The following is a 26240-nucleotide window of genomic DNA, read 5'->3' as shown; positions in this document are numbered from 1 at the left end:
TCTCTTTGACAATTATTATATCACATTCAAAGTTTGAATCCCCCTACCCTCCTGATAAGAAGAAAATAATGAATAATGGAAATTTTACTTGCTTTGGTATTTTATGTGTGTGAGCCTGCAACATTATATGGCATTAGGGTTGTATTTGATCGATCAATAATAAATTAAATGCAATTTTACATTTGGCTGCAAGGACCAGTTTTTGGTTTTTTGGGAATATGGAGACCAACTCCAATATTTGGAAGGAAGTTTTTTGGCCGCAGACTATACTACTAAGTGGCAAGAAACTTAGGTTTTAACATAAAAGTATGTCACTTAGTATTACATTCTAGTGGTATTCCTCTTCATTTGTAAGTGAGAGGTCTTAGGTTTGTTTAAATGCAAGTTTGAACCATATTATTGCTAACCCATTGTAAGGCTAAGGTCATCCTCTCTCCCTTAGTGTAGATAATATCATTTGTTCACAAAAAAAAAAAAAAAAAACCCCAAAAGTATTTTTTTCTCCTCCAATGCAAGATTATTACAAATGAATTTAGGCTTTTTTTTTTAAAAAAAAAACGTTTTTACAAATAAATTTATGTAGATTATCCTAATTTATTTTTAAAGAGGTCGCACTTGGTGCGATGGCAAGTGTCTTCGCCCATGAGCGGTAGGTTTCAGGTTCGAGACTTGGGAGCAGCCTTTCCATAAAATGGGGGTAAGGCTAGCCGACATTCACCTCTCCCAGACCCTGCGTAAAGCGGGAGCCTTGTGCACTGGGTACGACTTTTTTTTTTATCCTAATTTATTTTTAAAGGTTTTTGTCACAAATGATCCCTGAAATTGACCCACCCCATCAAGGTGGTCCCTGAAATTGAAAATCAATCAATGTAGTCCCTGAAAATGAGTGTCGCAAATCAATGTGGTGCTTCCGTCAAATTATGTTAAATGCTGATGTGGCACTTAAATGGGTCCCACAAATTTAATAAAATATTATTTTGTGAATTAAAAATATTTAAATATAAAAAATAAAATAAATATATTTAAATAATAAAAAGAAAAAAAAAGATGATTGAACACTGTTCATCATCTTCTTCCCGTGATAATAATTTTTTTTAAGTTTTTAAGTTTTAAATTCTTGACATTTCTTGTTCTTAATTTCTTGAAATTTCCTCGTTTTTAGCTTGATTTAGTGTTTTTTCATCTGGGTTTTTGATATTTTTTTAGATTATTGGTTCCGACAGATTTTTGAGATAGATTTTTGTGAAGAAAATGGAGTTTAGGTGAAGAAAATGAGTTAGATTTCTAGGTTCTTGAAAATTTCCTGAGATTCTTGAACTTTGTCCATGGGATTGTTCCGGTACCCGTTTCTTTGACGGGGAAACCGGCTAGGAGGCCGTCGAAGGTTCGCCACACGAAGGTGGAGGAACGGGGTGGGAAAATCCAATGGCCACCATGTGTGCGGCCAGGATCTTTCAACTGACCTAGGAACTCGGCCACAATTCTGACGGCGGCACTCTACCCAGAGAGTGGGAGGGGGGTGTGGGGTAGGGGCTGTAGTGGGAGGTTGGGATGGGAAGAAGATGATGAACAGTGTTCAATCATCTCCTTTTTCTTATTTTTTATGTTTCAAGTTTTTAATTATAAAAACTAAAAATTGTTTTTTAATATTTAAATCTTTTTAATTCACAAAATAATATTTTAATAAAGTTGTGGGACCCATTTAAGTGCCACGTCAACACTTAACAGAAATTTTAACGGAATTATGACGGAATGTCCACATTGATTTGCGACATTCATTTTCAAGGACTACATTGATTGATTTTCAATTTCAGGGATCACCTTGATGGGGTGTGTCAATTTCAGGGACCATTTGTGACAAAAACCCTATTTTTAATGAATATTTTAATTTAAAAATATTTAGATTCTAATAAATAATGAAAAATCACTAAACCGGCCCCATAGAACATGTGTTTTATGTAACTCATGGACTAACATAAAAACACTTTCTACATATGTACAAGGAAGTCATAAAATACATGATAGAAATGTATAACACAAGAAACAATATGAAACACATGAAGCAAATACCACCATGGATATTTCCCTTTCCCTGCACCTTCTCTTCTTGTATTTCTCTTTCCTAGCTTTTCTCTCAGTATTTTCCTTTCCTGCCTAAAAATTCTATTAATTGTTATCAAAGCCACAGATCCACCATGGGTCTGTGGTGTGGTTCTGATGATTCGATGATTTCACCCCATCATAAGTTGCATGGATTTCATGACCACTGTCCAGAATTCCAACAAATATATTTGTATACACCAATAGTGCGGGTGTCGGACGATTATGATCTTCCTCTAGCAGCCGATGATTAAGCGAATTCATGACATACACTGTATCTTTACTCTTATTAATAATTTGTCAAAAACCAATGATTTCTGCAAATTGAAATATATTATTAGACGCGCCCTATATCATCGTCTACCGTCGTCCTCGTTTTTGAAAACCGCCGCGAATCCTACTTCTCTCCCACCTCCAGGCACTGTTCTAAAAATCCCCGCCTAGCACCGTCTAGGCGTTAGACGGCTGGTCACCGCCCCGATTAATGCCTAGGCATTTGAAAATTAAGAAAGGACGCCTAGACATGCTGAGGTGCCCGCCTAGACCGCCTAAGTCGACGAGAACAACATCCCCCAAAAGCGCGACAACTCCAAGCCAATTGAAGAGGAGTTGAATAGCTGTGGAGATAACTGTGAAATATATTGCATAAATATATCAATTATTTATATAATCAAATATATCAAATCAAATGTATAATCAATTATTTATATTGCATAAATATATCAATTATTTATATAATCAAATATATCAAATCAAATATATCAATTATTTATATAATCAAATATATAAAAGGGTTAAAAGTTTTAAAAGTGTTCTCTAACAAGTAAAAGTGCTTCTTCTCCGTAACTAGTGGAAGAACTTAAAATGCTTACAGTGAAGTGTTTTTAAAATGATTGAAAACGCTTTTGATGAAAGTATTTTTGGAACCAACCCTTAGTAAATATGCAATACATCCTAGAAAAGTATTTGAAGTGTTTCCTGCAAAAAAACACGTAAATGGTGTTTCTTCCAAGATAAAATGCTTTTGAAAGTTAAAAACACTTTTACTAAAAGCACTTCCAATCATTTTAAAAATATTTCCAAACATGCCTCTAATTTGCAGGAAAACAACCTGGTAGGTGCTTCTTCATGAAACACGTAGATTTTGAATACATATTTTGACATGGTTATAGTAGACATAATACAAAGAAAGAGTCTCAAACAACCCCTTTAATCTTGCACTGAAATTTTCCTTTGTTGAGACTGCATACAAATGATTAATTTTTGCATTTTTTAAATTTCTTTTTCTGATTTGAGTACACAACATTTTGATTCCAGGCAATAAAACTGCTGAATGCAAGGCAATATGAGATCATCAAGATTGGATATGAAGATGACGGGCTAATCGCAAAATTTGGGATCGATGAGGTATTGCTTAAAATCCCTTCCAGTATAATTACCCTGGACATTTTTATGATTTTACCATGCAAGAAATATACGCTACTAAACTCTTGTTGTTTATGTGTTTGAATCATTCTTTTTAATTGTGTTGCCGGAGCTATCAGTTTCTGCATTTTAATATGTTGATTAGTTGAAACTTTTGTTTCATGTTAGAAAGGTTTGAAGTTTATGTAGGCTTAAAGAAACATGAACTAATGTTGTGAGAATACAATGAGCCTAGTCAGACCCAAGACTTTTTTCTAATAAGTTGGTGATATGCAAATACTCACACTTTTCGGCTTGTTCTTTCCAAATATACTACTATTGATTGCAGAGGGAATGTGATGAACGGAAGGAACTTCTCCTTGGCCCAGATGATATCTACATAAAGGTGCCTATAAGCGACTTGAATTTAAAGCATGTGCTCAAAATAGTTTAATTCTTTCTGCTAACTGTTTTCTGATTTTTTTTTACCATGTATATCTGGGATGCAGCCACTTGAAGAACTAACAGGATGTTTTGTCATCGTTAACGTAAGTGTTGATGTTTTCTTTTTTATTTTGATGGTCGCATCGCACTGGACATTTATTTTTCTACTTAATGACCTTTTTTTGGTAAATGATTAGTGGAACACCGATACTGTTATAGCTACGGGCTTGTTTGAAGGACTAAAGCTAGTCAGGATGATTGTGGAAGAGTGCATCGTTTGTAAAATTCCTGCTGTCGACATTATCAATAAGATTAGAACTCGGGGCGCTGGGGCTTTATTATGGTAATATCTTTCTTGTTTCTGAGGTGATATACGTATATGGACTCTTGAGGTCCAAATCAGTTCAATCTATCAAAACGTCACACAAAAAATTGTAATTGAAGGATCAAGGATAATATCTTAATGCAGTTTTATCAAGGTCTAGTAATACTATCTCAGATGTTGGAAAACGTCCTAAGTTTGAATATGAATAATAGAAATTTTCCTTGCTTTAGTATTTTATGTGTGTGCACACCTGCAACATTATATGGCATTAGGGTTGTATTTGATCGATCAATCATAAATTAAATGCAATTTTACATTTGGCTGCAAAGACCAGTTTTTGGTTTTTTGGGAAGATGGAGACCAACTCCAACATTTGGAAGGAAGTTTTTTGGCAGCAGCTGCTGCACTTTGAGACGAGAGGAATTTGTTAGCTTGCTCTCAAATGGTCCTTTTTTTCTTTTTCTTTTTTTAATGAAACGATAGTTGAATCTAATTATGAAAAACAAGTCAGTCAGGCGGGGGGAATCCTCACGGAGGATATCAAGGATTAAGCCCGCCCATGGGGGGTGTACCCAATTACAATCATGATAGAAGTAAGATCATATCTCACTTACAAGTGAAAATGAATATCACTAGACCGTAGTACTAAGTGAGAGGTCCTAGGTTTGATTCTCGCCAAATGCGAGTCTGAACCATATTATTACTAGCCTATTATGAGGTTAAGCCAAAACCCCATCATCTCTCTTGTGTAGATAATATCGTTTGTTAAACAAAAAAATCCAAAAGTATTTTTTCTCCTCTAATGCAAAATTATTAAAGAATGAATTTAGGCATATTTTTTTTGTAACTTTTTTAAAAATAAATTTATGTATATTATCCTAATTTATTTTTAATGAATATTTTAACTTAAAAATATTTAGATTCCAATAAATAATAAAAAATCACTAAACCAGTCCCATGAAATGTTAAAGTCATGGAACATGTGTTTTATGTAACTCATGGACTAACACAGAAAACACTTTCTACATATTTACAAGGAAGTCATGAAACAAATGATAGAAATGTATAACACACGAAACTGTTCGTTCCGTTTGGTACGCAGACGAGACAGAACAAGACGGGACGGGACGGGACGGAACAGGATGGAACGGATGATGTAAATATTGAAAAATATAAGGAGAAATTTTGTCATAAAATGTTACAAATTTGTGTTCCACGGATGTGGAACGGGTCGTTCTAGGGGGAAGAGGTGGAACGAAAAATCAGCCAAATTTCGTCCCATGGGACAACCCGTTCCACAGTTTTTAGGCGCACCAAACGTGGGACGGAATGGCCCGTCCCGTTCCGTTCCGTCCCGTCCCACGTACCAAACGGTACCTAAATTCGCCATGGGCCTTGCGGGCATACCGGGAATTTACTCAAACATGAGATTGGTGGGTGCGGGCATGCCACTACTAGATGCCGCTTGTAGACGAGTTTTGAATAATTGAGGTTGCGCCTAAGTTTGACTTCAAATCAAGAGATTGTGCCATTGAGTGGGAGTAGTTCAAATTAAAGTTCTTTATTTGCCTTAAAGATAAGGACTTTTCTTATATGGATAGATGGAACAATATGTAAATGGCAAGGGAAAGTGAATGACTAATATTGCATATTGCTTGTAGATTAAATGACTGGAAATGAGTTGTACATAAAGACTACAAATGAGATTGATACTACTGGTGAGCAGCAGAGCTATTAAACTAGACAAAAAATGGCTTTTGTGAGGGCTGATCCTGAAAATGATTGAGGTTGGGGGCTAACTACAGCTTCGTATGCAAATCTGGCTTGAGCAGAGTTTGTGTATTTGTTTGTTTGATTGGTTGAGTGTCAATAATCCTTATGCATCTGCTTCTTTATATAGAGATCTGAAAGAGCCCCCTCTGCTAAGAACAATGAACTTGCCCGAAAGAAACTCCTATACAGCTTGCATTGTGAAATAATATTAAAATAAGCAAGTTTGTATCTCTACCACATGTCTCCACCACTTGCAATAAACTAACATTTAAAATAAGGTGGCTTCTTTCACATGTTCTCTTGAAAGAATGTCTGTGTGCCTTTCCAATCCACTTGAAAGCATGCAATTGTTTTAATTAAAGAAAGCTCTTGACAAACCTCCACCACCAAAACAAAAGGGCAAAAACAATATTATAATGTTTAAACTATCTCACTTGCATCCAAATATCTCTCTAAGTTCAATGTTTTGTCTCATCATCCTCCAAATGTCATATTTGCCATATTTAGCCCGAATGACACATTTTAGGTGTAAACAGAAACAATATGAAACACATGAAGCAAATACCACCATGGATATTTCCCTTTCCCTGCACCTTCTCTTCTTGTGTTTCTCTTGCCTAGCTTTTCTCTTTCAGTATTTTCCTTTACAGGCTAAAAATTCTATTAATTGGTATCAAAGCCACTGATCCACCATGGGTCTGTGGTGTGGTTCTGATCATTCGACGATTTCACCCCATCATCCCCACGGTTCAAGGTTTCATGGATTTCATGACTGCCGTCCAGAATTCCAACAAGTATATTTGTATACACCAATAGTGCGGGTGTCGGACGATTATGATCTTTCTCTAGCAGCCGATGATTAAGCGAATTCATGACATACACTGTGAACTTATTTGCATGTGCTTTGAAATGACTGAAAACGTTTTTGATGAAAATATTTTTAGAACCAATCATTAGTAAAGATGCAAGTAAATCTTGAAAAAAACACTTAAAGTGTTTCCTAGAAGAAGCGCATAACTGGTGTTTCTTGAAGAAATCACTTAAAGTGCTTTTAAAATCCAAAATACTTTCTCTAATAGTATTTTCAATCATTTTAAAAGTACATCCAAACGAATCATATATCTTTACCCATTAATAATTGTCAAAAACCGATAATTTCTGCAAAATTGAAATATATTATTAGACGCGCCCTATATCATCCGACTACCGTCGTCGTCGTTTTTTAAAACCACCGCAAATCCTGCCCCTCTCCTACCTCCAGGACATCAAATAAAATAACAAAAAAGAAGACATAAACCTAACGGACGCTAAAAAAACGATAAAATTAACAGTAGGAAAATATAAAATAAAGAAAACACAAAAGAAAAGAAAATAGAACATAAAAAAAGCAAAATATTTTAGCATGACACACCTGGGCTGGGGTTACACGCCATCCTTGCTTGACAAACTTTGGGCCGTGACGAGATTATACACGTGGCCAATTGATTACCTTTTGGGTTTGAATCCAGCCCGCAAAGCAAGGGTCCAAGATGAACATTGGATTTCCATGAGATGGTTGAATAGCAGCATGCAGCTGCTGGCATGCTAATTTGAAGGCTTAGGATTCTCTCCCTTTCTCTTTTCATCCCCTTTCATTCATTCTTCTCACATTTTTTATTTTATTTTATTTTTTTATAAAAAAAATAATATAAGATGTTGACGTGGTTTAATCGTAACCGTTCAAATAGGAGGGAAATGAAGAAGAGGGAAAAAGAGAGGAAAAGTTGCCTATCAATCCTCAGTCTTTGTCAGTATCGAGCCCAAAGCCAACGATTCTCTACCTCGCCATTTTAAGGACTAGGATTTTCTCCCCTTTTTTTTACATCCCCTTGCATCCCCCCCTCTCACATTCTCTATTTTGTCTTTCTTTTTCTATAAAAAAATAATAATATAAGATGTTGACATGGTTTAACCGTAACCGTGTAAATAAACCCCATTTTTCCCATTTCTGAAGGTGTGTTTTTAGAAACCCCAAGTCCCTCTCTCTCTAGAGAAAACGATAGGTTTCTCATTTCTCTCAACGCCTCAACACTCTATAAAAACTGAAATGACTCTATCTCTCACATTTTCTCAGCCCTCTCTCTCTTTTCTCTCAGAACCCTAGCTGCGCCTCCGTAGCTACATTTCTGTTCAAACATCAGAAAAATGGTCCATCACACAGCAAGACCATACGTACAGCAGAAATTTCAAGGTAAAATCTACCCCGCCTTCCCAAAGTCTTCGTTACTGTTGGATTTCAAAAATGACAATGGAGGAACTCATGCGTGTGTTTGATCCGTGTAGGAACATTCATACCCAAATCCTCCATTCTCAGAGCAAAACATGGATGCTATTCCCAGATCCGCAAAAAGCAAAGGTGAACACTCAGTTGGCCTAAAAAATTTATCTCTGCACTGTTTTGTGCATAAAGGCCTCATATCCATGAATAATGGTTATCTTCCATCAAGTTAGCGACAATGCAGCTTCTGAATGCGAATGCTGATGAAGTAAGTCTGTGTACTTTCTTGATTGTTTCTTTTTCTGTAAAAAACCACTTTGCAATGTCAATGTGCATTTTAAGTATACGAAATAAAGAATCATGGTTATCTTCGTATACAAGTAAAAAAGAAACAATTTCATATCTTTCTTACCGTGTTTAAAGATTTGTAGTGATTAAATCTTTAAGAAATTTTACTTCACAGTTTTAGTTTTGAATTCAGTAAACTTTGAGTTCAAAACAATTAGCATGTGAATGATACTACTCGATGTCACTTGCATTAGCTGGTCCGCTCACTCTTGAATCTTTGGGTTCTTCTCATTCCTAGTATTGCAAACATATGCGGGATCCATGAATCTTACCCTTGAAATTGGGGTTGAATGCTTATACTACTCATCATATAAGTGGCTGTCCAAAATATAAGTGTTGTTATTCTTAGCGACTGAACATACAGATTTACTGAAAGAGTTGTATTTGGATCATATTCTAAAACAGAGAGAAACGTTACCTCAGGTAAGCTGCTATAACTTCTTGTTCAAGTTGCCGCATTTCAATTAAATCCAAAATACTGCTTTTTTCAAGGAACACAATCCTTGAGTGACCAAATGCTTGATCTTCCGCGGCGAAAAAGACAAGTGAACCATCATGGTTCGCTTGTCTATTTCGTTTGTTCGCTTGTCTATTTCGCCGCGGAAGATCAAGCATTTGGTCACTCAAGGATTGTGTTCCTCGAAAAAAGCAGTATTTTGAATTTAATTTAAATGCGGCAACTTGAACAAGAAGTTATAGCGGCTTACATGAGGTAACGTTTCTCTCTATTTTAGAATATGATCCAAATACAACTGTATGTTCAGTTGCTAAGAATAACAACATTTATATTTTGGACAGCCACTTATATGAGCAGTCTAAGCATTCAATCCCAATTTCAGAGGTAATAGATTCGTGGATCCCGCATATGTTTGCAATACTAGAAATGAGAAGAACCTAGAGATTCAAGAGGGAGCGGACCAGCTGATGCAAGTGACATCGAGCAGTATCTTTCTCAATTAATTGTTTTGAACTCAGAGTTTACTGAATTCAAAACTAAAATTGTAAAGTAAAATTTCTTCAAGATTTGATCACTACAAATCTTTAAACAATATGAAAATGTTTCTTTTTTACTTGTATAATAACCATTATTCTTTATTTCGTATGCATAAAATGCACCATTGACATTGCAAAGTGATTTTTTACAGAAAAAGAAACAATCAAGAAAGTACACAGAGGCTTACTTCGTCAGCATTCGCATTCAAAAGTTGCTGCATTGTCGCTAACTTGATGGAAGATAACCATTATTCTTTTGGAAGCAGAAGAACAAAGTCTCACTTCGTCAAGCTGTTGCCTTGTCGCCGCCTTGATAATGACCCAGAAAGGAGAAAAGAATCAGGCTTTCTAGTTTTGGAAGAGTTAACAAGAACAGATCAACGATCGAACATTTGAACGATATCAAGAAGGATATTAATTGAACTTTTCAGAAGAACAGATTGAGAATTGATCATTTGATCGATCGAGAACCACGAAAACACATAATCACTATGCAAATGGTGAGATATGTGTAGTAAAAAGTTAATAATTTAAAAAGTAAAATTTTTCATCACTTATATATAAACACGTAATCTATCATCCGTGTTCCGGTCATAATGAAAAATTTCTCTTCTCCGACATCAATCGCTTCGAACTCTATTCATCAGGGGAGGCACCTGAGCATCGAACTCTTTTCGCCAGGAGGCACCTAAGCAGCATGGTAGAGATCTTGTTTAACTCTTGTGGGTGCTTGTTATTTTATGGATTTTTTCTTTGATCTGGCTTTCGTAAAGGAGGGGGAAGTACCAATGTTTATTGTAAACTGAAAAAAGAAGAGGAGAAATTTGAAAGTCATGCGTAGCGCACATGACTATAAAAAAACACTCATGTGCGTGGGATAGTGCGTGTAAAAAGTTTAGTTATTATTATATGCGTGTGATCTTGAGAACAAGGTTAAAAAAATTTAACTAACCGAGCTACAAAAAATTTGCTAAAAAAGATTACAGCTTTTCTTCAAGGTTAAAATTAAATGAAAATTAAATGATAAAATGAAAACTAAGAATTTGTGGATTATTATTGTTTTTGTCTAGCCATTTAGTACTAGTGATATTTTTCATCATTTGAAATAAGACTATGAGATATCTTAGATTCAAATATTGGTAATGGATGTATTACCCAACATCCTTAGTGTAAATAAATTATTGTAAAAAAAAAAATTATTTGAATTCATATTTTGTATCTCTACCCCCAACTTATTATATGTACCCACATTCTATTTCATTTATGTACTTATTATCTATCTCTACACTCAACTTATTCTATGTACCCACATTCTATTTCATTTATGTACATATTATCTAATTAATTGTATCCAAAACATTAGTTCCTAAACTACCTCGCTTGTTTTGGGGAAAATAAAATAAAATAAAATAAAACCCTACCTCGCTTGTGAAAACCCAACTCAATTATCTAAACTTACATTTTACACACTACTAGTTCTCATTAGTTATTATCAAGGTCTTAAAAATTGATATTATCGGCGAAATATCGCCGATAATATCGTTTTTTTTTACATAGCGATATTTTCACACGTTTACACTTAATTATTGTAATAATATCGCTAATATCGATAATATCGCGATAGTAGCGATATTAGCGATAATGTCGCCAAGTATCCATTGTCGTCGTCGCAACGGCAGCCGAAAATGAGCAATCCACGCTCAGACCCACGCTCAGACTCTGAAAATGAGCAATCCTCTCTCTGCAATTCACGCTCAGACCCTGAAAATGAGCAATCCCTTTCTTCGGATCCCAAAACCAGCTCGGATTTGATGGATCCTCAGCCTTGTACGGCCTAAACAAGACCTCCCCTTGCTTGATGGTGCTCGCCACCGCCGGGAGGTGAGAAAGGGAGGAGGAACGGTCCACATGTGGTGATGGTGCTCGGCGGAGTGTGCGCCACTGTGGTGGAGGTCACGGTGGGGTGTATATGTGTGTGTGTTTGTTTGTTCTGGGAAGGTAAGTTGCAGAGAAGAGATGGGGGGAGAACCGGAGAAGAAACAAGGAGAGACTGAGGGAGAAGGATGGAGAAGGATCGAGAGACTGTGTGTGAGAAAAAGAAGGTGTGTGTGAGAAAAAAGTGTGTTGCGTGTGTGTGTGTTATCTTATCCGAGAGAAAAAGGTATGTGTGTGTGTGTGAAAAAGACATTGACAAGACAAAAAGCAATGGTGGAGTGGTTTCTTACTGTCAAAACCGTGTGTGTGTGTGAAAAAAACATTGACAAGACAAAAAGTAATGGTGGAGTAGTAACTATGGTAATACTCATAACCAACCGTTTTTCTACCATTCATATCTCATTCCTGTTGGGATGAAATCGAGCGACTCATGGAAAGAATCCGAGACTCAATCTTCAAATGATTTTGCTTATAGACAAAGTCAACCCAATCTCGGATCCATATGAGTGACATGTTAATAATTACATGTAAAACTATTTTGGGGATTTATCATTTGATGATTACTCTTCACAATACACTTACTTTACACATAGAGATGATGAAGATAGTGAAAATTTTGAACCTCGTAGGAACTCTATGTGGTACTAAGTCATTCATGTATCTTACCATGCAATGTATAAAGTGTAAAATATTGTATTAATTCATTATATATAAATGATTATGGCGTATTTAAACTTTTTTCATTAATTACTACATATTTTCTACACTCACAATATTTGACAGCTCGCTATATAATCAACTTAAATCAGTTAAATTCATTATGCAATGCATTTCCTTCCAATTTTTGTGATAAACTAATAGATAATTGACTAAATAAACATCCTGCAAAGTTTCAATAAAAATTTCCAAGTTTTTCTTACAATTTCCGTCATTTTTATTCAATTTTTATCGATATCGATAATATCCCGATATTTCTTTGTTTTTGGACTACCGATATTTCCGATATCATCGATATTTTATACCTTGGTTATTATGAAATGAAAACACAAAGGCAACTCTAAAAAAAGAACAGGAACCCTAACAAAAATTTTGGTTAAAACCCTAACAAAATTGTCCACCATTTGCCCACATCTGCATAATCCGTACTCTTGGTTTTGCATAATCCATACTCACTCTTGGATGGTGATGAACATCATAAGCAAGGCATCGGGGGTCACAACGTATTATCACAATATTGCTGGGGTAGGCAGGAAAAGTTTCCACCAAGATGATCAGCTGGTACAGAACCAAAATTCTATTAATCCTTGTGGGTGTTAATTAACCCAAAAAAATAGAAACCATAGCTCTGTAATCTGATATGATAGTAGCACTGTTCTAAAAATTCCCACTTAGCGTTGCTTAGGACCCATCTAGGCCCTAGGCGGTGGCCAACATCCCGATTTATCTCTAGGCATTTGAAAATTAAGAAATTGCACCTAAACTTACTTAGGCATCCACCTAAGTCACGATTCTCACTTACACAGAAAATATATGACTATGTTGTGCTGCTGGGAGTACAGGTTTGTTACTTGGTTGGTTAGTGAGTGACGATTGGCTTAGCTTGCAAGTCAAGCACCATTCATAACGTCTGGAAATTCTAATTGAAAAGAAACCCCATCCAGATCTCAACAAATCATATATGCAAATCTCGAATGCCATTCATCGCACGCCAACCATGCAAACCGTCCTTTTGTAGTAACGATCATTTTAACTTTAATTTAATTGGAGCAATGATCACTCAACTAAAAATCTATTACCATTGATTTCTCAACTTATTAAAACGTGCAGCTATAGTTCCTCAACCAAAAATATATTACCATTGGTCTCTCAATTTTAATCCAATTGGAGAAATGATCCATCAACTTTAACCCAATTGGAGAAATAGTTCATCAACTTTAATCCAATTGTAGCAATGGTCTTTCCAACATAATTCATTTTGAAAAAATTCTAATGAAATTGACGCAAAATGACCATAACTACATGTTTTGATGAGTTGAGGGACCCCAATTGTAGCAATGGTCCTTCCAACATAACTTATTTTGACAAAATTCTGACGAAATTGACGAAAATAATCATAGCTACTCATTTTGGAGAGTTGAGAGACTAATGATAATAAATTTTTAGTTGAGAGACCATTGCTCCAATTTGATTAAAGTTGAGAGACCATTGCTACACTTTACTCTTCCATTAAATGAGCCCTTTGGCAAAGGCAGCATCATCCTAATCATTTACAAGCAAATTAATTAAGACTCATTTAAGAGAGATTAGATGAAATGAAGATTCTGTTAAGGTCAGGACGATACAACCATATGTTTTAGACTAAAAAGATGTACAATACAAACATTTTTAAATAAAATTAAAAAAAAAAGAACACTAACACTTGCATGAACAACAACAAAACAGCCCGTCAATTCTTGAAGTGCCTGCATCCCAATAATATTTTTGAAATTTAATTAAACAACTAGAAGGAAGGAATTAAACATGTTCCTAACAAAATGTGAAGCTATATGTACCCTTAGATAGGAACAGTTAGGGCGTACAAATGATTAGACCAAGCTGGAAATTAGAAAGTTTTTGGATATCTTCAACATTAGAGAAAAGGTGTTTAGATCTGTCTAGACATCCTAAATCGCGACTCTTACCTGAAAAAAAAAATGAATAACTTTAATTTTGCATTTTATTTTATCTCCATTCCAAATTTATTTCTCCTGCACCTTATCAACCAATCCATTATTCAGTCTCCAAATAAGTGAGATATAGTATAAGCAATACTATAGTAATTATAAACTATAGCAAGGAAAGAAAGTTTAAAATTTTGGACACAGTGAGTCGAGGAAATTAATCATAACCACCACAACAATACACCACTTGCACAATTTACATTATGTTTGGTCAGGGAAATAAACTTTGAATTTTGACAAAAGTCAAAACTTATAAATTGACATGTAATAATTTTGTTGTTTGGATTCATAAAAATAAGAATTTAGAATTCCCGTGTGAGTGTTTAAAAACAAAAAAAAAAATTGTAGTCAAATTTCATTGTCTTTTTAGGTCACCAAAATAAGAAAATTCTAAAATTCTAAAATTAAAATTCCTTTATTCTAAAATTTTTTCATTTTAGAACTTCTTAGTAATTCAAAATTTTCTTATCCAGAGCGTAAGATTTTTTTTATTAGTGCAAATCAAAATAATCCCAAGGCCAACACAAAAACTAGGAAGACATAAAATAAAATTATTGTGTCAATCAAAATTACATAAAATAACTTTCATAGTATTCACGTGCGCTAAAAAATTTAATAAAATGCAAACGAAAAAAAAAAAATAACAGATGTTTTTGAACATCTTCTTCTTCCCCATTACATTTTGTACCAAATTTTACTTCTCTCTCCGCCCCCTCACTCTTCTCTGCACCAAGCAGCTCGATTTAGGGCTTCATCATTTCTCTTCGAATCAAGGTCTCTATTTCTCTCCCTATTTTGTGTTCCTCATTGTATTTTCGTTTTTTTATGCTAAAGTTTCCAATTGCTTGATTAAATCGTTAATTAATCCTTTTTTTTTTCGGGAAATATTTGGGAAATCGGTCCAGAAAAGGATCGAATCGCATCAATTAGCTAATTTTCCATCTCATCCGATCGTAAATTGATTTAATTGAACTTTAATTTCATTGTTCAAAGTTCCTAGCTTTCGGTTTCGTGGGAAAATTTCCTATATCTAGTTGAAAAATAGGCGTTCATTGGTAATCTGGGTGAGGAGCAGATCTGGGTTCCATTGTTTGGTAGCCGAGAAAACGTAGGAAAATAAATCTTAATAAAATTCTGTGACTTTTTGCTTTTGTGTCCAGTAAATTGAAATCTTTGGCTCAGCCGAGCTGTGTATTAATTAGGTTCAGTTGCTTGGATTTTGTTTTTAAGATCAGCAAACAATTTGAGATTGAAATTTTTTTTTTTTTTTTTCATTACGTAGTTATATTAGTACTTATTACTAGATAGACTCTAAGATATTGGATCGAATTAATGGTGCACATCCCTCCGAATTTTTGTTTATATTTTAGAGTAGATGTATTTGATTCTCGGTTGTTCACGGCATAACTTGCTGAGTGCTTTTGTAGTTGAGCTCTACTAATAAGAAGTGTCATTGCAAGTGTGAGATTGCTTCTCTTTGAAATACACTGATTTCCTAAATTGTTGTCCAAATATCTGTAATGGTTGATTATGGCTCGCATACGACTGATATTGGGAACCTCCCTAATGATTTCCGCCATTCTTTCAGTGGTAGTCCCACTATACCAGATGATCGAATTGCCCCCAATGTTATAATTGCTGTTAATGCTTAAGAGTTTAGCCTAACCAAGCTACGTTTAGTTATATGTTGATACTTAGCTTGCTTTGATCGTTTCATATGTTTACTTTTTGTTCTATTCTTTGCAATGCATACCATGATGTGGTCTCATGACTCTCATCTCTGTCAAATTGCTTTTGTGCAGGAATCACTTTTTGGAATGATTGTTCTTTGTGTTGGTGTCAGTGTGGTTGGGGATATCTTCTGAATAGAATAGAGGATCGGAAAGGGTTATGCTCGATTTCTATTGACAGTTATTCTCAGTCCAAAAAAAAAAAAAAAATGGAGGATGATAATGGACTTGAACTTAGTTTGGGTCTCTCTTTTGGTGGATCATCTGCCAAAGCCAAGGGTAAAAATGGTGCTTCCCCAAATGCTAGAGCAGAAGAAGGTGATAGAAGCAACAAACTAGTGGATCATTTTAAGGACTTTCTTCATGGTGGGGCTCAAAAACAAGAATCTAGTAGTAGCTCTCAAAGAAGTGATTCAGTGAAACCTAAAGAAAACTTCTTCAATGACCTTTCCAAGGCCAGTGTTGATGCTGATGCATCAATGAACTTGAACGGGAGAGGAGTCTGGGGTGCAAACAATAACAAGTCTGATGAAACAGAGGAGGAGAAACAGACTGAGGCTGCTAATAAACGCAAGAATTTGTTTGACGAGATGAACCATCAAAAGAAGCATGAGAGAGAAGCTCATTACTCTGATATGCATGACAAGACAAAAGCATCACACATTTCCGTTACAGAAGATGGCTCAACTGCTGAAAATGAAGACGTGGCAGATTCTGAAGTGGAGGGTTCATCCTCAGTGCCAAATTCTCAACATGTTGAGGGTGCCAAGCGATTTGTTGGATCTGGTGACTCTTCTGATGCTCAGAAGGAAGTTCGCAGGTTTGCTGATTCCAAGGTTGTGGACCTAAATGGACTGGAGGGGTTTAATATCTCATCAGAAAATGAATACAAGCTTGGGAATATGGCGTATGGGAGTCCATTCTCAGTGCAATCAGTAAAGATGATGAACATGCCTTATTCTCTCCCGACAAAGGAATCTAATTCAGTTGGTGCGACCACCACATCAGGACATCCAATGCATGGGAAGATGCAGGCGATGCCTACGGTTACTGGTGAGCGAACAGGGACTCAACCTGTGAATCCTAAAAACTTGCCAGTTATGTTTGGCTATTCACCTGTCCAGCTCCCAATGTTTGATAAAGATAATGCCTGGGGTGCGATTCCTCATGCTCAACAATTCCATCCTGCCTATGCTGGCAGAAATCCTCCTAACTCAGGTAACTATAATATGGATTGGAACTTCTTTGTGCACGTTGGACTAGAGAGGATGGAAACACCTTACGGTTGTGGTGTACTCATCTGTTTTATAAAACGTATTGGACAAATCTCTTTATGTTGGATATGTTATATCTTATTGATAGATATTTTCCATTTCCATACATGAATAGCACTCTGGAGGCGTTCTTTTGTCAAAAATTATACTGATATTATTAGTGATACTTGACCAAAAGAAAATAATATTAGTGATACTTTTTTTTTTCTCCGGTTGAATGTGATCTGTTCACTATGATTTAAGTCCAGATGGTTGAGAACAGATTCTTATCCTCCTTGTGTTGATGCAGCTATGATGCATGTCGCTTCATATAATTCATCTGATATTGCACAATATGATGGGAGGATGTTAGAACGGGCGAGAGGTGATAGCAAAAAGAATGTCACTGAAGAGGACGCATCTTCTCAGGCAGAAGAAGACACAAAAATAAGCAGCGCGAACCTCAGGATGAAAGAGGTACCTGACCGCCCAACGGCAGAGGACTTATCTCTTGATTTTTCATCTATAAAGCCAGGTATTGCTGCAGACATAAAATTTGAGGGATCTGGTTCCTCCCCGAATCTACCATGGGTTTCTACCAAAGGTCAAGGCCCCAATGGTAAGACAATTTCTGGTGTAACTTACCGATACAGCGCAAACCAAATCAGAATAGTTTGTGCTTGCCATGGCTTGCACATGTCCCCTGAAGAGTTTGTTCGTCATGCGAGCGAAGAGCCTTCTGATCCAGAAAGCGGCACTGGTTTGGCAACATTTCCAAATGGGAATCCCGCTGCCTCAGCTCAGACCTGATTCTGTGCCATGTTCGCTGTACGTTTAACCAGAGTAATAAATATTTATACGCGGTCTGGAAATCCCGGCGATGTTTTTGAACGCTTTACTCCGTCTTTGTGCTTGTGTAGTAATAACCTTCTTCAGTTCCTCTCAGTTTTCTCTCAACTGCTGCAATCAGGAATTGCAGGTGTATGTAATAATATTCCATCATTATTCTATTTGTGATATGAAGGCCAAGTATTTCACTTCTACTCTATTTTGTGATATATATACGTATACTACCGGAAAATACAAAAACCGAAAACTTGTATACGTAAACCTGCAAAGATGATTAGTTGATCAATGATTCTTATTAGTTTCGGATTAGCAATCTACAAACACTTTACAAATGGAGAATTCATGGATTAAGAGTCAATACTTTGGTTAGGGTTGAGCTGCTAATTTGTATCATTTAACTCTTGGATTTGGCTGTTCACTCACCATCCTCCATGTAACATGATGGAAACACTGGCGGATTTGTTGCTTCTGTGTAACGAAAAATGATTCTCTGAAAAATTGTGTTTTTCAGAAATAAAATATAAAGAATTTTTTAATTACGGGTAACGACAAAGCATTTCTCTTGTTTATTAGAGAAGGAAAATGATTTCCGCACCTTTTATTTTTTGGCGGATTGCTTGGACTTTTTTTCAGGGGCCTCAGAAGAGTTGTAACTTTCTCTGTGTTCTAAAGAGGATACGGTCCTATATAAAGCCCTCAGTTTCGGTGGAATTATCCTAAGGACTTGCCTGTCAACAACCTTGAAGAGGTCCCCTCTTCTCAACCAACAATATCCCACAATCAGAGCATACATTCCATCTCTCGGCATTCCTATTTTTCTTCATAGCCTTTAAATTATGAGAACTTTAACGAAAAGCTCCCAGTACGGTTCATTTTAACGAAAAACCATATTTTTACACTAAAAAGTCAATCCTGATATTATTCACTTTACCCTTTATTTTATCCTTATTGTTAAAACTTAAAGTTTTTAAACCATTTTCATTAGTTTTCCCTTAAATTATATTATTCAAAAGAGAAACAAAATTTTGAAACAAAAACACACAAAAGTGCAAATGAAGAAAACGAGAAAGTGAAGATCACCACATGATAGCAAATACTTGGCTTTAGTTTATTAAATTCATTAATTTATCTGCATGCTTAAATCAGAAAACTTAATTGTAAATTTTTTACAGGATGTTTGCCCTTCTTCTTCGTAATTAATCGAAAACTAAACACATTCGTCAAAGTGTAATTATGTGATGCAAAATAGTAAAGAATTCCATTATCAATTTTGTCGAATAAAGAACCAAACTAGTCTCAACATTTTTTTTTTTTTTGAACTGTGGTTTTCACTTCTGTTTTCTCTTCCTGCACGCTATGTTTGTTTATCCTGAAATGTCAACTCAATATCAAATTCAGACCAGTTCAAGGTTGTAGTTAGAAAACACAAAAAGCATTATCTGAGTTAGTTTCATCCCTAATTGATGCTCTATGCAATGAGGTCACCTAAGCTCGATTCAAACACTCAACCCTTTGACTTTCTCAGCTAATTTGCATGCACCATACGCAACCAACAATTTTGACTTTCATCCTCCAGCTAAAAACCCTAATAAACTCTTTAAAATTAGTCAAATCATAAATTAGTAGTCTCATTACTAAGCCTTTGAGAAGACAAAGTAATCCAATGGAGGGGACAAATTACATGTGAAAACCTCGTAACAAAATTTCACCTTACTAACCGAGTTATATGTTAGCATGAGTCGTCCACATGAGCATGAATAATTGTAAACTAATGATAAATTGTGAGCAACAATATTCAATCGCTAATCGCTTATACATTATAAACGTTTGTGTAAACGGGGTGAGGCTAACATTTTTTTCCTTTGGTCGGAGTTTAACCCGTCGTGTATATGCAACAAATTAGTTTATGATTTATCTTAACATAATTGATGTCATGTTGCAGGTGGTGCTTATATAATAATGTAGCCTGACATAAGAAGCAAATTTGTTTACATGCTCAACTCTCAATTATCTTAATAATTAATAATTAATAAACTCCAATACTATAAAAATGGTTTTATCAAATTAGACAGACATGAACAACCCAAGAAGTAACACAGAAAACTGACACATCACAAAACCAGATTGATATATACCCTTCCTGGAACAGACATTTCCACCCTTTTCCCCGAAACCTCAACTCCTCGACAACCATATATCTATATATATTCACATACACATACATACATATATATATATGTATATTTATAGTTCCTTTTAGCTTCCAAAGATGATTAGAATTTTGGGTCAGTCTCAAAATTTCAAATTTCCAAAGTTTCATTCAAGTTTGATTGGTTTTTTGCTTCTGAGTTTTCTGGTGTTCCATGTAGAAGCACAACCTACAGGCATAGAATATTCTACTGATGAACAACTAAATTTTCAACCAAGTGTTGCTTTGGTGATTGGAGTTCTAGCAATCTTCTTTTTACTGACTTTTGTCCTCCTTGTATATGTGAAATTCTGCCACAGAAGCGCTTATGTGGTAGGAAACAACCATCTCCGGTCAACAGGACTTGTCACCGCAAGCGCTCGATTTTCCGGTATTGACAAGACAGTGATTGAGGCCCTTCCCTTTTTCAAATTTTCTTCACTGAAAGGGTCGAAAGAAGGCCTCGAATGCGCAGTCTGCCTGTCGAAATTCGAAGATATTGAAATCCTCAGGCTGCTTCCCAAATGCAAACATGCTTTTCACATCAGCTGCATTGATTACTGGCTTGAAAAGCACTCAAGCTGTCCTCTCTGCAGGCACAGGGTTAGTTCTGAGGACTTAACTTCCATTACCTACTCAAACAGCATGAGGTGGATTAATCAATCAGAGCGCCGCCAGGACTCGAACATAGAGCTCTTTGTTCAGAGAGAGGAGGATCACAGCGGTTCTTCAAGATTCAGTGTAGGAAGCAGCTTTCGAAAAGTTGAAAATGTGATTGATGACGAACTGTTGATCCAAGAAGTTGCTGATGTGACAGAGGAAGGTCAGAAAGTCCTGCACAAGCACAAGCACAAAATTGTTGTTTCGGATCTTGAGTTTAAGAACAGATGGAGCAATGTGAGTTCCGCTGACCTCCTGTTCTTGAATTCTGAGATGCTTAACACGATGTCAAGCGATAGGTTCTCTTTCAGAGATTTAAATGATGAGCAGTTTTCGCCCACGAAAGCAACAGGAAATCAGGAGATTGTGAAGATTAGGGAGGAGATGGAGATGAAGAGATTGTTTGAGGACAAATTTAGTACAATGAGTGAACATAGTTCAGCTTTGGTTCCTTCTGCTTCAGTTAGCATAGAGACGTCAGCTCATGCCTCAAGTTCTGTGAATCAAGGCGAGAAAAGATCCATGTCCGAAATCACTGGTCTTTCGAGATTTGGGAATTTGGGTTCTAAGAACAGGACTAGAGAGCTTTCTCTGCTTGAAAACAATGCAAAGGAGGAAAGAATGAGGCGGCTTTGGTTGCCGATTGCCAGAAGAACAGTCCACTGGTTTGCCAACAGAGAGAAAAGGTCTCCACAGCCTCAACGGCCTTTAGATGTATAATTTGAATCAACAGAAGATTTAGGTTTCATAGGATTTAGGTAGTTTGCTTCGAAGTTTTAGAGTAATACACGCACTTTCAACGCTGTTTTATTTTTCGATTCCTTTGTAACAATACATCGTTCTAAATTTTTAAGGACACAGGTAGCTTCTATAGATGTCAATAGAAATCTTATACAAATATCAACTTCTTGAATCAATGAAATTATATGTTGTCGTTTGCTTTTGCTTCGGGAACATATTGCTTCTTTGCCAAGAAAGGAATTTGGATAACTGCAAGACATTACCAAAATTTTTAGAAGACAAATAAATCACATACAAAACTGAGCCGAAACATAGAGGTGACAAGTTACCTGCGAAAGCTCGTAACAAAAATTTCAATCTCTTTAACCGGTTTTCACCCTGCGTGCTAACGACTGCATTAGCTTATCTTAACATGATATGTTAATGTTTTCTTTTTCCTAGCAGGCATATTCCTCCTTTTCCATCACAAAAATTCTCTAAAGCTCGTAACGAAAATTTCAATTTGTGTAACTTCACCCGTCGAGCTAATGACTGCATTAGCTTAATGGTTTGTATTAACATGACTGATGTCATGTGGCAGCTGGTGTTTGTATTTATAGTGTATTTGTCTAAACCCTAATATACTGCAATATGAAAATAATAATCAAATTAGGACACACAAGAACTGCCAAAGAAGAAACCAAGAAAACTGAACTATCACAAACCAGATTGATATTTCCCTTAAACTTCAATTTCACCCACAAACATATATGTCTATATGGTTCCTTTTTTTGTTTGCAGAATGCTTCGAAAAGATGATTAAAATCTCGGGTTTTCAAGATTTTGATCTTCCAATGTTTCATTCATGCTTGTTTGTTTTGCTTCTCAACTGTGTGGTCTTCCATGTTGAATCACAAGCCCCAGATGTGTCTTCTGATGAAGGAAATAAATATCAATCAGGTGTTCATATGGTTATCGGTGTTCTATCTATCATGTTTTCGATAACTTTTGCGCTCCTAGTGTATGCCAAATACTGCTATAGAAGAGTTCCTGTTCGACAAAACAGTCTCCTGGAAACAGGACTTATCAGTAGTAGCTCTCGGTTCTCTGGGATTGACAAGACAGTGATTGAGGCACTTCCCTTTTTCAGATTCTCTTCTCTCAAAGGGTCAAAGGAAGGTCTCGAATGCGCAGTCTGCCTATCGAAATTTGAAGATATTGAGATTCTCAGATTGCTTCCCAAATGCAAACATGCTTTTCACATCAGCTGCATTGATCACTGGCTGGAAAAGCACTCAAGCTGTCCTCTCTGCCGGCACAGGGTTAGCTCTGAGGATCTCACATTCGATACCTTCTCGGATAGCATGAGGGTCTTGTCGAATAACCAATCAGAGAATCGACATGACTCGAGCATAGATCTCTTTGTTCAGAGAGAGGAAGATCGCCACAGTTCTTCGAGATTCAGCGTAGGACGCAGCTTTCGAAAAAGCAAAAGGGTGGTCGAGAAGGAAGATGAATTGTTAATCAAGGAAGAAGCTGCTTGTAGTGATGTGACAAAAGAGGATGACAAAATCCTGCACAAGCACAAACACAAAATTATTTTTTCTGCTCTCGAGTTTAACAACAGATGGAGCAATCTGAGTCCATCTGATCTTATGTTCTTGAATTCGGAGATGCTCAACACGGTGTCAAGCAACAGATTCTCTCCCACAAGAATAAACGATGAGCAGTTTTTGACCGCGAAAGCAACGGGAAATGAGGAGATTATGAAGATCAGGGAGGAGATGGAGATGAAAAGATTGTTTGAGAACAAAGTTAGCACAATGAACAAAAACAGTTCGGCTACAAACTCAATTGTTCCCTCTACATCAGATAGTACAGCAACTTCAGCTCATGCATCGAGTTCTACGAATCTAGGAGAGAAAAGATCAATGTCCGAAATCACTGCTCTTTCGAGATTTGGGAACTTGGGCTCCACGAACAGGACTAGAGATCCTTCACTGCTCGAAAACAATGCGAAAGAGGAAAGAATGAGGCGGCTTTGGATGCCGATTGCCCGAAGAACAGTCCAGTCGTTTGCCAATAGAGAGAAAAGGTGTCCACGGCCCTTGGATGTATGATGATTTTGGTATCAATTCATACTTTCAGTTTCCATAGATTTTAGGTTCTTTATTCACAACTTCAATATAATTGCTATCAAATTTCAAGCACCTACTTCTTGAATCCAATTTTTTTGTTTACTTTGACAAGGCGATATCACAAACTACTCTAATCTACATGGTGGGGGCTTCGAACTTGTTTTTCTCAAAAAAACCACCCTTGTTCCAAGAACAAAAATCATGCTATTTCCCTCAGTTTCAACAATTAATGATTGAAATCTCTTTTTACATTTCAAACTCTTTGATGAAATAATGATGAAATTGTTAGCCACCTAAATTTACACAAACCAACAACAACAATGATAAAGTCTTATTTCACTAAGTGGAGTTTGCTGTATAAATCATAGAACGTCATTGCACTCAGTTTTGCGCTAAGTCTTTCGTTAGCTTTAAACACTCCTTGTCTTTTCTTAGAGTCTCTTTCTAAATCCTCCTAAATTTACACCAAGCCAACATCAATTTATTTGTAGTTGACTTAAAAAAAATTATAAAATTACAGCTCCCACATTTTTAAGCCAAGTAAATTAATCTAATTAGTCCTTAAACTTAAAACGTCATGGTTAATCGTGTCTAATGATGATCACATCTGAAAACGACTTTGATGAAAAGATTTAAGAAGATGCTCTTTGAAGACATCGGACGGATCATTTTGATCTATTTGGTTGGAAAAATTCAACTTTAATCAGTCACTTGTTGTCTTCTCATGAAATTTAGAATCCTGAAATGTTATCATTATTTTTTATGAAGTCAACAAAATTACCCGTCACGGTTGTGGTAATGATGTCAGGAGCAGTCTGCTTCATTTGTCCTGAAGGAAAGCAGCCACTAATCAACTTTGCATGTTTATCTTAATTATCTATTAATCTTAATTTTTTGTTTTTGTCCTCACAAGTTGTCGTCGGCTTGATCCCTCTTAGTTATTCAATTAGGTTTCGTTTTGAAGTGTTTTTTAAAATGATTGAAAACGTTTTTATATAAAATATTTTTGGATATCAAAAACACAATTATTCCAAAATTCACTTACATATTACTAAAGATTGGTTTTAAAAAAAAATCACCAAAAGCATTTTCACCTATTTTAAAAGCACTTCTAAACAAGATTTTAATTTAGAGAGCTTTATATATAGAGACAAAAACTTTCACTATATTTCAAAAGAACTCCACTAGTTTTTAAACATGTCAAGGAGATACAAAAATATAAAAACAACTAAAACCCAGCCCAAAAAAATGGAAACAATGTTTTAAAATATCAATTATACCCATAAAGCTTTAGGGTTATTAATAGAGCTCAACCCTCATAACTCCAACAAAATTAATGTGTCATAAGCTCAACCCATCGTCAATTGTTTCTACAGAATCAGTTTTGAAACTATATGTAGAATCAGTTTGTATAATTTATTACTAGAATCAGTTCAACTCATCATCAACCATTTTTGCATAATCAGTTCAACCCGTTTTCGACCATTTTTGCAGAATCAGTTCAATCAGTTTTCGATCATTTTTGCATAATCAATTCAACTTGTCATCGACCATTTTTGCAGAATCAGTTCAATCCGTTCTCCATCATTTTTGCAAAATAAATTCAACCAGTCATAGACCATTTTTGCAAAACATCTTCGACTATTTTTGCATAATCATTTCAATCAGTCATCGATCATTTTTGCAGAATCAGTTCAACCCGTTCTTGACCATTTTTAGAATCTAAGTAATAATGTCAATTAGCAGAGTTCTGATGCTTCCTTGTACATCTTTGATATATTTTTTTTTTAATTTTTATAATTTCATTCGGAGCAATAAAGATGCTGAAGTTTATACGTTTGCCTTGGTGGTTTGGACTCTGGATCCTGAACCTGGAGGCTAAAGTTTATCTAGTGGATTGATGCTTGCATAATTAGTGCTTATTAAGTTTACTTTGTTGCCTAGTTGGTCCTTGGATAAGTTGGTCTTTGTTTTTAGTACTAGCTTGGTTTGTTTTATTTCTACACATCTTAATTTGATCTTAGTTGTATTCAATCTATGCACATGTTGGTGATTATTAAGTAATATCGATTTTCTTCCACAATATGCGTATTAAGGGCTAAACAAACTACACCGGTAAGCTAAAACTTTTAAAACAGTGCAAGATTCATCATATTTTTCATAAAATATATCTCATTTCATTACACAAAACTCAGATTCACAATACTTATACACAATTAAAGAATTCGATTCAAAATTGATATTTGACTAGAGCCGCCATTCAATAAAAAAACCTCCAACCGAACATGAGGAGAGGTGGGTGACGAACATTTTGCCACCTTTTTTTTTTTTTTTGGAAAACTGGAAATAGCATTCCAAGGCAACAACCAACATAGTACACACAAAGAGCCCAGATACAAGATT

At 35.8% G+C, this 26240-nt stretch overlaps 4 protein-coding genes across 4 annotated transcripts; all 4 read left to right on the top strand.

Annotated features, from left to right (window-relative positions):
• The first annotated feature begins 3118 nt into the window (after nt 1-3118).
• On the top strand, nt 3119-4601 carry LOC114822623 (KRR1 small subunit processome component-like). Its single transcript, XM_070810388.1, has 5 exons — nt 3119-3214; nt 3418-3507; nt 3854-3910; nt 4014-4052; nt 4146-4601. Exons 1-5 carry the CDS (start codon nt 3119-3121, stop codon nt 4293-4295), a joined length of 432 nt encoding a protein of 143 aa, XP_070666489.1. The 3' UTR covers nt 4296-4601.
• Nucleotides 4602-14904: 10303 nt separating this feature from the next.
• On the top strand, nt 14905-18325 carry LOC103452826 (ninja-family protein mc410-like). Its single transcript, XM_029110229.2, has 3 exons — nt 14905-15073; nt 16102-17247; nt 17593-18325. Exons 1-3 carry the CDS (start codon nt 14947-14949, stop codon nt 18090-18092), a joined length of 1773 nt encoding a protein of 590 aa, XP_028966062.1. The 5' UTR covers nt 14905-14946; the 3' UTR covers nt 18093-18325.
• A 1877-nt stretch (nt 18326-20202) lies between these two features.
• LOC103449544 (E3 ubiquitin-protein ligase ATL42) lies at nt 20203-21835 on the top strand. Its single transcript, XM_070814121.1, has one exon. It carries the CDS (start codon nt 20401-20403, stop codon nt 21697-21699), a length of 1299 nt encoding a protein of 432 aa, XP_070670222.1. The 5' UTR covers nt 20203-20400; the 3' UTR covers nt 21700-21835.
• Nucleotides 21836-22242: 407 nt separating this feature from the next.
• Nucleotides 22243-23975, top strand: LOC103452818 (E3 ubiquitin-protein ligase ATL42-like). Its single transcript, XM_008392358.4, has one exon. The coding sequence runs from the start codon at nt 22470-22472 to the stop codon at nt 23817-23819; it is 1350 nt and encodes a 449-aa protein (XP_008390580.3). The 5' UTR covers nt 22243-22469; the 3' UTR covers nt 23820-23975.
• The last annotated feature ends 2265 nt before the right edge of the window (nt 23976-26240 follow it).

This window comes from Malus domestica, chromosome 02 (genome assembly GCF_042453785.1).
Source record: "Malus domestica chromosome 02, GDT2T_hap1".
Classification (NCBI taxonomy): Eukaryota; Viridiplantae; Streptophyta; class Magnoliopsida; order Rosales; family Rosaceae; genus Malus; species Malus domestica.
Note: the sequence above shows the minus strand (reverse complement) of the source record. Positions and strands in the feature narration are given on the sequence as shown.